The 18020-nt window shown below is 41.9% G+C and overlaps 1 protein-coding gene across 3 annotated transcripts; it reads left to right on the plus strand.

The window, feature by feature from the left end:
* The first annotated feature begins 712 nt into the window (after positions 1-712).
* On the plus strand, positions 713-11742 carry TAF1A (TATA-box binding protein associated factor, RNA polymerase I subunit A). Of its 3 annotated transcripts, none has more exons than XM_014877487.2 (10): positions 713-997; positions 2433-2602; positions 3442-3555; positions 4576-4774; positions 5473-5603; positions 6450-6608; positions 7700-7766; positions 8890-9010; positions 10088-10248; positions 11414-11742. In XM_014877487.2, exons 1-10 carry the CDS (start codon positions 868-870, stop codon positions 11554-11556), a joined length of 1395 nt encoding a protein of 464 aa, XP_014732973.2. In that variant the 5' UTR covers positions 713-867; the 3' UTR covers positions 11557-11742. The 3 variants fall into 3 exon arrangements, with proteins under 3 accessions (XP_014732973.2, XP_088017274.1, XP_088017275.1); XM_088161148.1 differs by lacking the exon at positions 713-997 and adding an exon at positions 999-1435; XM_088161149.1 differs by lacking the exon at positions 713-997 and adding an exon at positions 1017-1773.
* Positions 11743-18020: the final 6278 nt, after the last annotated feature.

Genomic DNA, 18020 nt, shown 5'->3' on the forward strand with positions numbered 1-18020 from the left:
ATGTTTAAGTGTTTAAATGCTGCAAACAACTGTTCTGCCTTGCACTATTCCCAACACTGGTTATCGATCACAGCTGAACCAGGACACCGCATCACACGAACATTTAATCGGAGCCAGTTTATTATTTACTCACCCTCCCATGCCAGGGCAGTTCTGAAAAAGAAAAAAAAAAAAAAAACAAAACAAACTCTGTGAGACCTTACACGGTAAACTGGACTTTACACACATCAAAACAGTCCAGGGCAAGCTCGGTTCCAAAATGGTTTAAAGAAAAGCTCCAGCACGAATTTGTATAAACCAGATGCTGCAGCTAACGTATATGGATTCCCAAAATCCAGCAGGAACGCAGGCAACATTACTGCTCTGCAATGCATAGGATTTTGATTCGGAATCTTTTCCTTCTCTAGAACGTTATGAGTTAAAAAGGAACAGGAAAGTAGCAAAACAGCTAATAGAAAGAGTGACAGGAAGAGCTCGCTAATTTGCTTTTAGAGTAAAAGCACATTAGCCACAGTTGTAGTCATGCTGTGATTGTGGTATATACGCCTCTCTGCCACACCGCTGCTTCACCCTTGGCCGGCATCCCTCATTTCCCCGCTCCCACAAGCAGAGGGAAACGGGGAAAGGCAGCGGAGGGAGCGAGCCCCGCTCCCCTCATGGCGGCCGCGCATGCGCAGGCGCCGCTCCCGCCCCGCGCTCCCCGGGACGCGGCGCCTGCCGGGATCTCCCGCCCCCGGTTCCTGCGGCCTGAGGGGCGGCCCGGCCGCTGCCCGCCCGGTTCCGGCCGAGCCTCCACCTTCGGCCCGGCCGGCGCCTGCCGCCCCCTGAGCTGCGGGGTCAGGTCGGAGCCCGGCTGCCCGCGGCGCCATGGACTGCTTCCTGGAAGAGGAGGACGAGGAGGCGCCGGCGGTGGTGGGGAAGAAGAGGAGGAGGAGCTCTGGCTCCCAGGCGGCCCTGCAGCCGCCCCTGCGCCTGCCCTTCCTGCCGCAGCAGCCGGGTAAGGGCGGAGCGTTTGTGCGTTCTCTCTGTGAACTCCTTCGTGCTGCCATGGGAATGGTGGCAGAGTTCAGCTTCTGTCCGCCAAATCGTCTGCTAGCGCCGGGAAAGAGGATCGAAATAACCGCAGTTATTTTATGAGCCGGCCATGTCCCCTTGCGGGCTGGAGGGCCCGTGGTATTACTGGGAAGAGCATTACCAGCAGGTGAAAGGAGGTGATCCTGCCCCTCTGCTCAGCCCTGGTGAGGCACATCTGCAGTGCTGTGTCCCGTTCTGGGCTCCTCGAGACATGGAGCTCCTGGAGAGAGTCCAGCGGAGGGCACCAAGGATGGTTCGGAGTCTGGAGCATCTCTTACGAGGAGAGACTGAGGGAGCTGTGCCTCTTTTGTCTGGAAAAGACTGAAAGGGGATTTCATTAATTTATGCAAATATTTCCAAGGCAGATTGCAAGGGGGTGATGCCAGACTTTTCAGTGGTATCCAGCAACAAGACGTGGTGCAGTGGCCATAAACTAAAGTACAAGAAGTTTCACCTCAGCATGAGGGAGATCTTTACACTGAGGGTGGTAGAGCACTGGAACAGCTGCCTAGGGAGTTGGAGAGTCTCTGGAGACTTTCAAATCCCACCTGAACGCGTTCCTGTGTCACCTGCTCCAGGTGACCCTGCCTCAGCAAGGGGTTGGACTGGTGATCTCCAGAGGTCCCTTCCAACCCTGATGGTTCTGTGATTACCTGACTTAGCCATTGTTTGAGTTATTTCTTTGCCTACAGCATCCAGGTAGGAGGTGTCTCGGTGAGCTTTTCATGTGCCTTGCAGGTGGCTTTTTATGGATGAGCATTGTTGTAGGGTCATGCAGCCGTGGGCTTTAAACAGACTTCATGGGAATGAAATTTCGTGCTGGTTTCAGTATAAATTGAACTATTATTGATGTAAAAAGGCTAAGTGGCCTCTTTGCAGCCTTGTACTCAAATGAGAATAATTCTCTATCTTTGTGGGAATTGCTTAGCCTTTGGTACTGGAATAGTTTGTTCGTTTGTGTGCATGCAAATCTGCAGCGCTGAGATGACTTATAAGTGAAGAGAGTAGTCCTCAAATGACAAAATGTACTGTGAAGTTACCAAAGCACCATAGCTCCGTGATTCTAGTAGGGCAGTAGTGTGACATAATTGGCTATTCACTGCTTCAAATGAATGGAGATTTCAAGCACAGCTGCTTATGGAAAATGCCATTTCATATCACATTTCCAGCTTTTCCCATAGTCTTGCTTCCCTGTGGACTAGCAGGTGTGTTTATCTTCAAAACCACAGAGCTTAAGATGACTCTCTGTAGTGTCTCCATAGAAGAATGCTGAGATGGAGAGCCTGTGGCTATATGAGTAAGGGCTGTGACAGCTGTGGGCTCAGTTCATTTTTTGTTTTGTTTGTTTTTTTGTTTAGTATCTTCCAATGAACACAAGTTAAACTTCAAGAAAAGCAAGGAAGCATGTTTAAGTTACATCCAGGATGCCTTGCTCCAAAAGCAGTGGAAAAGGGCTGCAGAGTTCCTGACCTGCTATATGGAGTCACTAGAGAAGGACTATTCCAGAGAACACATTGGTCCATCAGAGGTAAGCCCCTGTTCCTTACCTGGGTTCTTTTGCAGTTGAAAAAGCAAGCAATTTGCAAAGCAGGATCCATATACTTCAGGAACCAACGTTTGTCTTAATTAGCTAATCACAGGTATGATTTTTTTTTTTTAATAGATCCTTGACACTACAGAAGAAAACTTGGCTTGGTATAAGTTCACTCCATCAGTAGTGTGTCTATGGAAAATCAAAGTAGTCTTCTAAAATGGAAAAACAGTAAACGTGTTTGGTTCTGGCATGCCATCAGTCAGGATCTGTTTGCAAAGTGGTGGCTTATTTAGGTTGTTACCAGCTCTTCCAGTGGCTGCAAAACTCCTTGCAGGTGTTGAGATGGAAGCAGGTGGAAGGAAAAAGATCAGAGCTTTTAAATAAATGGAGTACTTGAATATGGCTAGCTTGCAGACCTTGGAAACAAGTACATGCAGTTGGGGAGCTACATCAAATTGGCAATAATCTTTGCTTCAAATTGGCGGTAATCTTTGCTATTAAGTTCAAAGAGTTGTGTATGCCTGGTGTCTTAGTGAGGTCATTTCAAAGAAGAACATAATTTTTCAGTGTCATGCAGTTTTCATAAGCTCCTCTGGAGTGCTGCATTTATAATGAGCAATTCTGAAGCACCCACTGAATGACTCTAGAAGTCCTACTGGATGAGTAGGTAGGCTGCTATAGCAGTAGATAATGCTTTGTAGCATTTTTTATTTGCAGTTCAAATGTACATTTTTAATGTCCTGCAGTAACTTTAAGTTTAGTAAGACTATATATATGGTATCTGCTGCCATTTTTGTACTAAGGTTGGTTTTTTTCTTTCTCTCCATTAATAGATGATTTGGAGAGTAGGAACTGAAATTTTATGGCATCATTCTCAAAGCAGCATGAAAGAGTTCAACTGTTTCATGGAACAGATGAAAACTTTAGGAGTAAAAAGGTACTTGAAGGTGAGTGTACTTAAAGCAGCCCTGATGATTTTTCACGTTGACCTGAACACTTACTTGAGTATTAATTTCCAAATCTCTTATGAAATGTATTACTGACATTAGTGTCAAAAAACCTCAAACCCAACATTTGAATTACCAATTGTATGAGATTTGAAGGTCATTTTATACCTAATCTTATCTCATTTGATCTGTATGTTTTGATCACAGATGCATGTTCTCAGTCCTTAGAAGCACTTTAAAACCCTTTAATTAAGCTTTAAGTTTGAATTTGAAACAGTCAAATTCATTTCCATGCATGTCCCAATGACATGCAAATACAGGTAATTACCTGCCAAGTTTTATTTCCAGTCTTTAATTTCACCACTGTGCTCCTGACTAAACATTTGTACTTAAATTTTGCCTCATTACCCTCTCACTTTTTGAGTAGCTAATCTGATTACAAAACTGTATGTTGTGCATACCTGTGTCACACAGCTGTAGAGGTTTTTTTATGTTATTTTTTCCTGTAGTGGCTCATTCAAACCGATATTGTTTGGTTTCCTTGGCTGTTTCTCACTTGGGATAGTGCTTCTGTCTTTTATTCTATTGTTAAAGATCCTCAAAGGAAGTTCCATACAGGGGTTTTCTGGAGCTGAAAGTTTAGGCTTTTATCTTACGATGCCAAATCAACATGGTAGGGTGGTAGGACATCCCTCTTTCAGGTGCTCTGAAAAATATAGCCCAGCTGGGTTTCCTCAGGTCATTTTTAGATCTTCTGAAATAGCTACAGCACTTGTTAAAGACAAGCAGGTTTTTGAGACAACACAAATAATTTAAATTCTTCAGTACCTGTGTTGGCAGTATTTTTTTATGCATCAGTAATGCATAAATAAAGTTCTCGTAATAAATAATAAATTATGAATAATTAATAAAGAATAAATGTTCTCTTTCTCTGCACATGTGTGTAGAACTTTGCTGTACTGCTGAGAATCTCTGCATTTGAGTGTGAAATGCTGTGGTTTTGGACTGTTTGGGTTGCAGGTCTGCTTGGAGCATGTCTTTCATCTCCTCTGTAATGGGCAAATAGATGAAGCCTACCAGAACCTGTCCCTGGCAGAGAGCTGGAGGTTTGGAGAGCAAACAGCCATTCAGGATAAGGAAATGAAACTGATTCAGGCTTACAGAGGACTCTTGGACTACTATAACTGGTCTAAGCAGAAGAACATCCTGTTAGAGAATGGTAAGTGGTTTTTGGATTGAGCTGTAGTTCCAGCTGCTCATGCAGATGCCACGGTTTGCAATGACACCTTTTCCTTTACTAAACTTCAGTGTGTGATGGTGTGGCTGGTACAGAATTCTGTGTCAGCAATGATGGTGATGCCAAAATAGCACTTTCTGAGGTGCCCTGACATGCTGTTCTGAAACTCTCTCCTCATGTTCAGCCAGCATCACCTAAAATAATGATCAGAGGAATGCATTTCCTTAAAGCTTCATAGGTGTGCAAGTGCTTGATTGTTGCTGGAATGTTGAGTGATAGCAAAGCCCTCAACACTTGTGTTTGAATTTCAGTTTCCTTAAAATGTGGAAGTTGCTACATGTGTCACATCTGGTTCTATACATACCCACTGGCAGTGTTTCTTCACTTACACTAGATCTGTTTCTCTAAAAACCAGATGTTGAATTTGGATTATGGACCTTGTACTAGTAGTATCTTCTCTTGGAGTCCTACTCATTGTGGTCCATAAGTTGAAATTATGATAAATTTGAATGAGGAACAGTGGAAATTTCTTGTTTCAATACTGAGGAGTCTTTTCCTAAAAGCTTTCTGACTGGAGGTCCTTGCTTAGCAAAATGTGATCATCCCTTAGGTGCAGTAGTTCAGAATCCCTGTTCTTGGCATAGTTAATAACTTTATGACCTTGCTTTGTGTTTTGGTAGGTGAGGATGGATTTTCAGACTTGGCTGTTGAGCAGGAAATGCACGGTTACTTTCGGAAGGCAGCAGTGAACTTGAAGGAGATTATTAAAATTCCTGGAGTCTGGGATGTCTTTGTGAAATGCTATGTGGATGTAAGGGTGTATTTTACAGATGGCTTCTTTTTGTGATTCCCTTTCGAATTTCTATTAAGATGCCCATATGCAGATTATTCTCTGTGTGTGCAAGTGAAAACAAAGTATTTCAGAAGTAATACATTTGTATGTGCATGTCACTGGCTTAGAGCACAGTATACTCCTGGTAGAGCTGCAGAGCCCTGAGCAGAGTACAAAAAGAACTTTTTATCTGTGCACTGTCAAGAAAAAGAAATAGACATCTTACATGTTTTGTTTCTTGTGATGCTGCAGAAATTGAAGCATTGCTGCTTTAATTTACATTCCTGAGAACACTTTCTCTGATTTTTGGCAGAGCAGTGTTTTCTCTGGATACAGGAAATGCTAGAGGTGCCAAATATGCAGCCCCTCTGTGTTTTGGTTTGGGTGTTTAAAATACCTGCTTAGGATTTGTAATTAAGAATTAATAATTTTAAAGAGATCTTTTACTTATTGCAAACACTGATAAGCTCTGACTTCTCTAAGCACATCTTAAGAATTTTCCTTGGTGCTGGCACCTGCCAAGTTGTGTCTTCAGAGATATGGCAGGTGCCTTCAGCATCTCTTTCCAGTGAGCAGGGATGGTAATCCTTTGGCAATTAAGTAGCTGTTAAGGCATTTTCTCCCAGAGTAGCTTCTGTGTGTGAACTCTTGTCTCTCTGTGCTGAGAGTAGCCAGTAAAATTAAGACAGGTGGGTATCTAATTTTCTAATATGCTGCACTCTTAGATAGAGACTGTGCAATTGGATGACTCTGTGGCAGTCCAAAACTAGTTGTAAGAGTTTGGTTGCCTGTATCTGACAAACTAATGACAGACTTAACTTCCAGTTGTTGGAGTTCTATGGAGACCACAACGAGGCCCAACAAGTGTTAAATGAATATGCCTACAACTCCAAGTTCCCTGCTAACCCCAATGCTCACGTCTACCTCTATCAGTTCCTTAAGAGGCAAGGTGAATCAAAGAAATCCCTCATATCTGCTCTGAAGGTAGGTATCCCTTAGGAGATACAGTCTGTATCAGTCATGTGGTGGTGTGACAGCTTGCTTGAGCTCTGTAACGTTATTTATCCTACTGTATTCTTTGTGGGAAGTAGAGGGTTAGAGGGAAGTTAGTGGGAAGGAGCAGAATCCTTTACTGTCCTTGAATTCCAGTTCTTGTTTTGCCTTTAACTGGTACATCATATCACTTAAAGTCAGCAAGGAAGCTCAGAGAACACATTCAAATAGTTCCAGAAGTCTGTATCAGCAGTCTTATGCATAGCATGCATTGATTTCTCTTACAGTTTGATCTTCATAATATTGTACAAATCATTAAGTGCCTGCTCTTTCACATATTGATCCTGTTTAGCAATTAGTTTCTTAGCTTGTTTTCAATGAGCTGTGCATTAAAGCTAAAAGTTAATGTCTGCTGGTTGTTGGCAGACAAGACCTTGTTGGGTTAAGGTTTTGTAAGATTTTAAATTATTGCTTTCCTTGCCCTTGGTACTGCTTGCAAACCATGTTTTGCCACTTGATGGCACTAATGTGCTTTTTTTAGTGCAAGTGTTGTTTAAAAGCAGGTTTATAAGGCTGTTTTGTTTGGTTTAGACTTTGAAACTGTAGCAGATTGGTGTGAAATTCTCCTCAGTGCATTTTAGCAGTGGCTTTAGACATTAGTCACTTACAAAACGGAGATAAGTCATAGAAGTGGTTTGATAAGTATAGAAATTGATCCAATGCACAGAGCAGTGGACAGGGGACGTAGAACTGTCCTAGGGAGAAAATGGCATTGCATTCAAAAAAGGGGACACTGGATACGGATTTGTGCTGCTCCTTCAGAATGTTGCACTTGCCACATGCAGTGTTTGTCAATAGCCATCGAGGTATTTCGTCCATGGTGTCACAGAGCAGTGTCACAGATGTGCAAAATGGATCTAGAGATCCATTCTTTATATCAAGGCACCGAAGTACCAGATTGCTTAATTTCCTGAACTAAAAGCAGCCAAAGCACTGAAGTTGTGCTTTTCTTGGTCAGGTAGAAGTCTTCAAAAGCTTTCACATTAGAATAACCTATCTGGGTTTTGTCTTTTATTTTTCAGATCTTGCATGATATTGTTCCTTCTCATGAACTAATGATAGATTTTAATACCATGCTTCAAAAATCAAGTAAGTCTTTATCTTTGTTCATTTCATTTGTGCTAATTTCAGAAAACGGGTCTGGATTATCCTACAGTCTTCTTTCTGCTTTTGAAAGTAGTTTTGTTTCTTAAGAAATAATCCCAAAAAAACAACTTAAATCCCAATTTTCCAATCACCATAACCTCTTAGTTGGATGTATGAGCAGTCATTTACAAATTTGTGTAAAAAAATGACTTTGTCATTTTAAAGGCTGAGCAAAGCAAACTGTTGTAAGGCACAGACACGATCTCAAAAATAACTTAATTTTTTTTAGGCACCCTACTCTGAATTCCAAGGTCTTCAATCCATTTTTGGGATCTCTGTTTTTTTGGGTTGTTTGTTTTCAGGTTTTTTTTTTTCTTGGAATAGATCTATTCTTTAGTTCGTTATTACTGATCAAAACAACAAAATTTTCCTTCTCTTTAAGGGAGCATTATCTTCAAGCTTTTTGAAAAGTCTTCCAATTTGAAGACTATTTTTTTTTCTATGGTGATCAATTGTATTCCAAGCTGTCTGTCTTCTTGTAGCTTGTATATCCCAGCAGGTCAACAGATGGGTGAAATGTACATGAATAAAGATTGTTCTGTCTTCTGATATGATGAGAGCTAATGGCTTTAAACTGATAGGGGGAGGTTTAGAAGAGATTTTGTGAAGAAATTCTTGATTGTCAGGGTGGTGTGACACTGGCACAAGTTACCCAGAGAAACTGTGGATGCCCCATCCCTGGAAGTGTTCAAGGCCAGGATGGATGGAGCTCTAAGCAACCTGGTCTAGTGGAAAGTGTCCTTGCCCATGGCAGGGGGTTGGAACTTGATGATTTTTAAGGTCTTCTCCAACCCAAACCATTCTACGATTCTTCTTTGGGAGGGGGAAAAATAGACCTTTTGTCCGAAACCTCCCTTTTTCAGTTTATGTGTGACATATTTGCCAACTTCTCATAACTAATGAGAACAATCTTGAGTTTTTAAAGATATTTATACCAATAAACATACCTTACATTGAAAGTAGCAGCATTTGTAGGGGCGGAATGGAGAACTGTATTTCACTTGTGCCTTACTAATGAGTTTATCCTGATCTGTGTAATTCGTTAATCAGCCTCATCTTTTTTCAGAGAAAAGAAAAAAACGTCGACTGGGCCTAGAAGTTATTTTTACAGCCTTGGATTATGCTGGCTGGAAAGAAAATGCAAAAGCATGGAGCTGTTTGGCAAGACAGGTGAAACAAATTGTAATGTAAGTAGCTGTGATGCAGTGTGTTGAAACAAACGTGTCAATTCTGCACCTTTGGGCAGCCGACACAGTGACCCTCTGCACTAACTTTGCCTTCATTTTTGCTTTTCATACACCACTTCAGGGTACCTTGAAATATACTGGACATCTTGGTCACTGTATGGGAATGTCACTTCCCTGTTGCAGATAGTTTTATAGAATCCTAGAATGGCTTGGGTAGGAAGGGACCTTAAAGATCATCTTGTTCCAGCCCCCCTGCCATGGGCTGGGACACCCCACACTAGATCAGTGTAGTGGGCTGACCACGGCTGGATGCCAGGCACCCACCAAAGCTGCTCTGTCCCTCCCCTCTGCAACTGGATGAGGGGATCAAGTATGACATAGTGCTCATGGGTTGAGAGAGGGACAGGGAGAGACCACTCATCAAGTACTATATTGGGCAAAATAGACACAGGGCCTCACCATCAGAGTGAAGAATTTCTTCCTAATATCTAATCTAAACCTGTTATTTGCCAGTTTAAAGCCATTCCTCCTTGTCCTTCTCTATCTACCCTTGCAAAAACTCTCTCTTTATGTTTCTTTTAGGTTCCCTTGAGGGGCTGGAAGGAGTTTGTGTTGCTGAAATGCTTGGTTTAAGAGCATTATTGCCTAACAGTAGTAACTGTTTGGGATAAGTTAGTCTTTGAGTATGCCTGGAGTACACAAACCTTTCCTAAGGACAAAGCAACCCCTTCATACTACTCATTTGTTGACAAACCTGGAGAAACTTCCATATTACTGTTGACAAACTGGCACACAAGTGAAAGGCTTGCTTCATTTCACACCATAACCTGTGTTATTGCCAAGGCTTAATAAGATTGCTAGAGTTCACTTCCAGCCTCACAAGTGTTCCCAGGGATTAAAAAAAAAAATTATTAGTTTTATATAAAAATGCCTGTATGAGTGTTTTGGTGTAAAGTCAGTGTGCCTATGTTGGCAATTTAGGAGATTTGTATCAAGCTGATTATAACATTCACTGTCTCCTAATAATCTTTCCATTGCAATTTAACCTTTTCTATAACTTGTTTAACCTTTTTCCAGCTCTGAGAAGCATCTTGACTGGATCAAGCAAGAGTGGAACTCCAGGAAGGACTGGTGGCCAGCCTTCCATTTTAGCCATTACTTGGCAAAAAGGAATTGGCAGGAAAATAAAAGCCTTTCATATGAAAAAGCTCTGGTCGCTGGAATCCTACTGGGAAAGGGTATAATTTTTTTTTTCTTTTCACTACATAGAACAGAAATCATGTATAATTCTAGCCCTAATGACATGGAATGCAGCTGATCTACTGCTTAGAAGAAATGCAGTTAGTTTCTTTCTTTCTTCTAAAAAAGATTGTTGTCTTTGGAGCTGAACGGGAAAGGTATTTAAATTAGTTTGATATTTAACAATGAGGCAACTGGTCTTATCATGGTTTAGAATTCTGTTTTATCTGGCCTTGTTGAGCAGCCACAATCTATTTGTCTTGTTTGACCTTCAAACCATAACTCCAGAAATGCACAACACCCTCCTATGGGAATATTGTGAGGACTGCAGGCAGTTTGCTTGCTGGATGCCAGTCTAGGCAGTGTCTCAGCAATGCTGGGGGTCAGCTGTCATTAAGGACTATGGGGATGTTGTAATGCAGGAAAGAGGAGGCAGGGTCTTGAATGAAAACCATCAGCAGTTTGGTAAGAAGGTGAAGATCATACCTCTTCAGTAGCATTATTTGAAATGCTGCCAGAACCAAGAGGAGGATCAGGCCAAGAATCAGCTGCTGAGTTGAGAATAGGAATATGGTGTGGAAACAATGGCTTATACACTGCTTTGGACTTCTGGTTGATAGGCAACTTGTTTATTGTCAGCTTTTCTGTAACTTTTTCTTCTGCACTTCATGGAACAGTTTCTCATATTGGAAACTCTTTGGGTATTTTTTGTTTTGCTTTCAGTAGTATCAGATAGCTCCCTTTTATTTCCAGATGGCTAATAAAATCATTACAGTTCAGATTTTCTTGAATGAAGTTTCAGTACTTGTGTCAATGTGAGCCTCTATTTTCCTTATCCAGCATAATAAAGTAATGTATGATATCAGTGCTGCTTTACACTCTTGAAATTTTACCTTCTGATCTAATTTTCAGAGCAAAAATGAAAGAGAATAAAGTATTTTGCAAGATAACAAGCATTTAAATAGGTGTAGAATGTTTGCTGGGCTAAGTGAGCATAGATTATTTAATGCTGCAGTTGTGTCTGTAATGAGCATGTCTTGGATTTTCATATCTTTAATTACTGAAAAATTTCTTAGCTGTTTGCATATTATTGAAACAATTAAAGCATTTTGTATTTGCTTGTATCATGGTATAACTTAGTGTTGGGTTTTTTTCTTTCCTTAGATTGCAAATACTTCAAATATGTATCACATCAAGGCTGCAAAGCTCAGCTGAAGAGGTTTCGGATGCTGAAGAAGTTTGTGAACAGACACAATCTTGTCTACCTGAGAATATCTGGTCTTCCAGATTCCTCTGTTCAGCCTTGATAAGGTGGTGTCCTTAAGGTTCTTGGTGTATTTTTTCCTCTCTGTAAAACTAACTTCTATGTTGGCTACTCCAAGACTTCTAGACAGACCCTATTGACTCAGTATTAGAGTTTTTTAAAAATATATTTATGTAAAAACACTTTGGTTTGTATTTATTTTATAATAAAATTAGTATAAATCAACGGATAATTATCAACTGATAATATCGAAGAATTTCTGTAATGTTACTCTCATATTTGTGTGAAATGCAAACAGTGTTGATTGCAAATACATCTTGAAAGAGCAGAGGCACAGAAATACTGAGAAATTCTCTACCTGCTGCAAGACACTTTTTTTTTTTTGCAGTCATGCCCATGAGTTGAAATATGCAGCATTGCTGTGTTTGGAAGGCAAACGTTGATGTGTTATCACAGACCAGAATTCTGGTTTGCTTGAAAACAGCAACAAAATGGTTTCCAAATACTACTTCTGTTTTAATGCCAGATCTGTAGAATTCTGGTGGGTGAAGTGCTTGAACCTCCCTCTGGGATTGAAATAAAGATGTCTTTAGCAGCAGAGTAGTTTATGGGTAGGTACAGCTGTGCTTTTAAAAACTCAGTGTTTATCTGGGACTTTGGTCTGGGTTCATGTGGGTCTTGTGAGAAGTGCCTTAAGACAATGTGTCTTAAGCATTAAGTGAAATACTTGCTGTAACTATTTTTGTTAAAGGCAATTATTCATCATTCCCAACCCTAGTGCTCATTTACTTCTGACTCCCTGAGAGTGCTGCTGCCTCCCTGTGTAATAGTCAGGGGGTTGTGTTGGAGACCTTCAACTGGGTTTGGACTATTTCAATTTAGATTGTGAAGTTCCAAATGTTCTTCCCCAGCATCCCATAAGGATTCCCCCAGCCCTGGGAAGCAACCCCTCCTTGGGTGAGAGAGGTGATGCAGACTTGCTCCCCGTGTCCATAGCACTGGGGTTCATGCCCAGACATGGGCCTAAAGCTGTCGTGGGACAGTCCTGGCAGGAAAACAGGTGTCCCTTCCCTTCCAGACACATGGTGTCCCTTCTCTGGAGTCTTGAATTTGGCTTCTTGCCTGCCAATGTCCCCCTCTGCTCCCCTGGACTTGCAAAGATGGACTCTGATGGGCTGGTGACTCTCCTGTGATGACCCTGGAAGCATCCCAGCAGGGTGGTACTTGGGCTTCCCCCTTCCATTGTGGCCTGTGTTCCTTTGTGGGTATGCATAGGAGCTTTTATAATTTAAATTTAGGAATTTTTATAATTTAAATATACCCAAGTATAAAAGATGCCTTGGTTCTTGGTGAGAGCACCATGTAATTTCCTTTTGTGCCCTCAGTTTACTGTGGGAGATGGGTGTGCCAGCTGAAATTATTGAGGAAGAAATGTGAAACAAAGCGTCAGCAGTTGGGGTGGAGATAAGGAGAGTGAGAGGATAAAGAGCTTGATGCCTGAAAAATCTGCTAATCGATTGCGGTGCTTCCAGCTTTCTCCTGTGACTTCTGGAAGCAGGATTGCTGTGGGGGATCGTGTCCTCTCCAGGTGCTAGAACTATCATACTGGAATCAGCAAGTATAAGAGCATAATCACACCTTTTGTGTAACTGTCCCAAGCATTGCTCTTCCATGTCCTGGAAGAAACTTGCTGTTCCCTGCCACCACAGTACTTGCATCTGAGACAAACTAGCAGATCACAAATCCGGAATGAAATTTCTGTGCAAATCACTCTGTGCTTACTGTGTTTTCAAGCCTGTGTGTTGTACTTTGAGTGTGGTAACTCTTAGTGGATTGGAATGTGTGGGAAATAGAAAAGGTACAAGACTTAGAAAGCTGTGGGAAAGCAAATCTTAGAGTGAAAAAATGCAAGAAGGCATTTCTTCTCTTCAAATTCTTTGTCTTTGAATTCTGTGCTCTAGATTTGGTTTTCCTATCAATTTTCTTCCCCATCCTGTGGACAAAGCTTCTGTGAGGATTTTTTTTTATTATGCATGAAAGAAATAGTTCCCTTTCCACGTGTCTGTGATCAAAGTTATCTTTGTCCTGCTTATGGAAGAGCAAATTTAGGGAAGAGTCATTCTCCAGCACAGGCTGAGTGCAATGTGTAGAAACACCTGCATCCCTAGCTGATGGGAAGGGCTTGCTCAAGCATTTTTCACCAAAGGGAAAGTGTACAAAGGTCTCATGCATTTTAAATCAGTTTAATGTCAAATGGGATCAAACCCACAGAAATCAATTGGCTTAAGTACAGGATGACCACAGAATAGTACAGTCAACTTGAGGTTGTGCTGGTGCCTTCAGTGAATTTTTCCTCCTTTGCTCCTTCTGAATTTTAACCTGGAATGTATACCTGAATTTGTGGGTAACATCACTATCTCTGAAGTCACTTTTTCCTATGGTTAATTGCTGCCTTAACTTGATTGTATTTTATGACCCCTGTTCAGTCTTTATGAAATCACACCCAAGTTTGGTGCATTTCAAAAGCTGAGAAAAATGGTACTTAGGAACTGAAAATTGTTCACTTGTGTCATGTAAAGATTATCAAGTTCTGTGTATAGGTATCACATCTCATGTTTTTATTATTCATATTTTTGTGTGAAGGATTTCTCAGCCGATTTAACCTAAAATGTAGGGATTAGATTTGTGAGTGCCTCTAGGGGCAGGAGAAATGTCCAGCAGGGAGGGTCCAGCCTTGTGACATACCAAAGCCTGGAGGGTGTCTCTGCTGCCAAGTAATAAACTTCAGAGGGAAAGGAAGAGGGAATGTAAGCAAACCTCAGGGAATGTTGAGCTCTGGGACTGACGATTGATAGAACAGAGAAGATGAATGAACCATGCTACAAAAAATTTCTATACAGGATTTCTATACATCTGGCCTCAGGAAACCTATTCTGAAGGAAGTGAATGCTTGGTTACAGGCTGAAAAGAGCAGCAGCAGCTCTGGAGTTTCTTTTCCTTGCCCACGTGTGTGTTTGCCTCTCCTTGTTGTGCCTGACAGGCACTCTGCTGGGACATCCTCAATGTTTGGATTATGGGCCACCTTTCCAGCCCCCTTTGCCCTTTGAATTCTGCTCTGCCTATGAAAAACTTTGGCTGCTGTGACCAGGAGAGAGACAACAGCATTGCAGCAAAATACTGGAACATCATGGATTAAATGGATCCCCAGGGGTATGAACTGTGTGGAACGCACATCAAAGATATCCTGTGTCAGGTAGGGAGGAAAAACAGTATCTGTATCCTCCACTTCGTGTTGGTTTGTGGTTCTGACAGCTGTGCTGCTGTGAAAGGACGTGTAGAAGCAGGGGAAGAGTGGGCTGGCAAGGGAATGGAACTTAATCCTCAGGCATTTTGCAAAGTGCTTTGTGTAAGGTGCATCACTGGAATCTGGGAATATATAATGACATTTGCTAGCAATGAGGGTTTATGGAAATACTGCCCGGTGAGGATGATGATTTTCCCATAATGAAGGAGAGAATTAGAGATCAGTATTTACCCTTTGCTTGCAGTTGCAAGGTGTTGGATTACAAATTCTACAGAATCAAATGATAGAAGAATTACAGGCAGAGTGTTTGGATTTCTGGACTGCAGGGAGGATATTTTTTTGTTTCTGTTCCTGCTGAGGATGCTCCAAATGCTGTTCTTGTCAAAGTAAAACAAAATTTCACAAGAAGTGGTTTCACACAGCTGCTCCAAGGTCCCGAGCCTGCAGTCACAGTGCTTTCATCAGTGCTTTCTCCCCACTGCCCACCTGGCTCATGGAAAGTGTGCAGGGAGGAAAGACCAAAGGCACTTTTCTGCCTGAGCTCTTCTGCATCCCTACAATCAGCAGGCAGGATCCGCCTGCCTTTTTAGCAACTGTTAGTTATGCATGTACTCACTGCATGCCAAAACACAAAGCAGCCAAAAGACACACTCGGTCTTTCCAAAACCATACAGAACTCTTGTAGTTAATATTTCCTGAGCTATAAAATGTTATCTGTGTACCAAAAAGTTTCCATTCTTTTTGGATGCTGGCAGGATTCTGGCATCTCCTTGGGGTGGGGGATACACTTTTTCAGAAACAGGGCTGAAAAAAGTGGCAGCTGAGTTCTCTGTCATTTTACAGTTGGTAAAACAGCAAAATATGTGTTATAGATTCTAGCAGAAAAACTGATGTTGATGTTGTAAGGGTTTTTCTACATGATTCAGGTAGAAAAAACACTATAAAATTACTATTGTTTCTTTGATTCCTCATTCTGCAGGGCATAGTGTAACTTTGCATTTGTTTTAAGTGTATTTTGTAGGAAACCCCAAACCACCCATGTATTTTTTACAGATTTTCAAAGTTTTAAGCTATTACTCTTTTCCTGTTTTTTGAGTGAGATTGCTGTTGAATTTTTAAGGAGGAATTGTGACTGTGATACGTGTTGCTCTCCCTGGTCAAGTTGGTAACAACCACGGAAATGAGATTGGATTCTCTGGCAGATATTATTTGTCTGCTGAATTAGTGAAAAGAGCAAAGATCTACCAAATGGTTTTGCTTTAGTGAAGTCACTTTACTGGGTCAAATTGCTGCTGAACTCATCTGGAGGGGATGGAATTCCATTCTGCCACCTCCACAGCATTCTCATACTTTAGAACAAAACATATTTTAAGAAAGTGGTGTAGGTGCTTATTGATAAACCTGAATAGTAGCTGCTCTAATTTAGCAAAGACAGCATTATTTCACATTTTTGGGGGAGATCAGAGCAGTAGCCACGTGTGGTAACAAAGCAGTCAGGTGTTCTTCAGTGCCAACACCCAATAAAAGCCAGACAACTTTCTGGTGTAGTAATGAGGGGGTTGCTGAGCATTATCCAGGGGAAGCCGGGTTTGGCAACTGCAAAAGTTTCACTGGCCCTGCAGAGACCAAGGAGGAGGCCATGGAATTCACCTTGCCTTGGCAGTGCAGCTCTGTGTTTCTTAATGGTCAGGAGATTAATCAGGGATGTGTTCTGGATCATGGATTTACTGCTGTCACTCTCAACCAGATACCTTTATCTCAAAAACTAACAGGTCAGGAGAGGCATGTAAAGCAATCTCTGCTGGTAGAGCTCAGTCTACATCTGGGCAAGATCTGGGTCTATTTTAGCTACCCACTCTTGTTCTAAACATTTAGAGGTTTAGAGTCTGACCCTCAGCTGAGTTATTCTAGGATTTAGCTTAAAAACTGTGTATGAAACTCTGAAAACTAATATTCTTAAAGAGGTGTAGTGCAAGTTGCATGGCTAGAAAATTTCCCTGGATGCAAACCTTGCTATGTGTGCTAGAGCAGCTGCTTGGCTGGTGGCTGACAGGATGCTTCCCTATTCAGAAAACTACTACAGAAGGGGCTTAAAAATATTAAAAAGGCCAATTAAGCCTCGTTCAAGCTGATTGAAAGCCATTGGATGGGAGCTAGTGCAGGAAGAACACCAGTTTTTTTAAAAGCAGTTTTAATCTGAGGCCTGATTTGATTGCTGAAGGCATACTCTTTGAGAAAGTGACAAAACAGAAGTATCAATGTGATCTTAACAATCTCTGGTTTGTTGGTTTTATAAGGTGATGAGATTAATTCTTCTGCGTGGTTGAGTGCAGACAATGAGCAGTGACTGCAAGGCCACCTAATCCTGGGAATTTCTGTAGACCCTGAGGAACAGCCTCCCTCTTGTGTGCCTTGCTGGGTCCATGTGCTGCAGGTGTTGTTTTGCCAGGGAAACACTGTGTGGGAAGTCCCATGGCTGGAAAAGCATGGCAGCTGCCCAGGGATGCTGCTCCACTTTTAGGAGGGTGAACTGTAGGAGACATTTCTGCTGCAGCTTAGTAGAACAGAGCTGAGGAAGCTCAGAGGCACTGAGAATATGCCATGTTTCAGAGGAAGTTGTTTTTTTCTCTTTTTCCTTTCTCAGATTTCTGGTCCAGGAGCTGGACTCTGTTCACACTTATTTGAGTGAAGTTAAAAGTATTTTCAAAGGTGTTAATGGAGTAATCACCTCAGAAGAGGACTGAGAACAAAAAGACAAGGGCACCCAGCTGAAGCTTTGACTTTTGGGGATGGCACTCAGGGCCTGGTGGTGCCCTTCCTCATTCTGGGAAGGCCTTAAACATGGGAAGAATGGTTTGGTTCTGCCAGCTGGGACTGGGGTCAGACTGTAAGGACAGGCCTGGGGGACTTGGCTCACCTTTGCAAGGCTGGAGATTTTTGATTTGGAAGAGGGAGAGGTTCCTTACAGATGTGATGTGGAAGCAACAGAAGCCAGGTCATTCTGTGCTGCTTTCAAATGGTAGCAATGAAAAGTGAGAAACCTCCTACACCATCCAAAAGCTGCAAGGCTTTATTCCTTATAAGTCATACCTGTTCTTAGTATAGCCAAAAGCCTCTGGGTGTTGATGTGAGCAGAGAGAACAACTTGCTTGTGAAGTTTGGAATCGGGGTCTGTAGTCTTCATATTAAATATCCTGGAAAGG

The sequence above is a fragment of the Sturnus vulgaris genome, chromosome 3 (genome assembly GCF_052056855.1).
Source record: "Sturnus vulgaris isolate bStuVul1 chromosome 3, bStuVul1.hap1, whole genome shotgun sequence".
Classification (NCBI taxonomy): Eukaryota; Metazoa; Chordata; class Aves; order Passeriformes; family Sturnidae; genus Sturnus; species Sturnus vulgaris.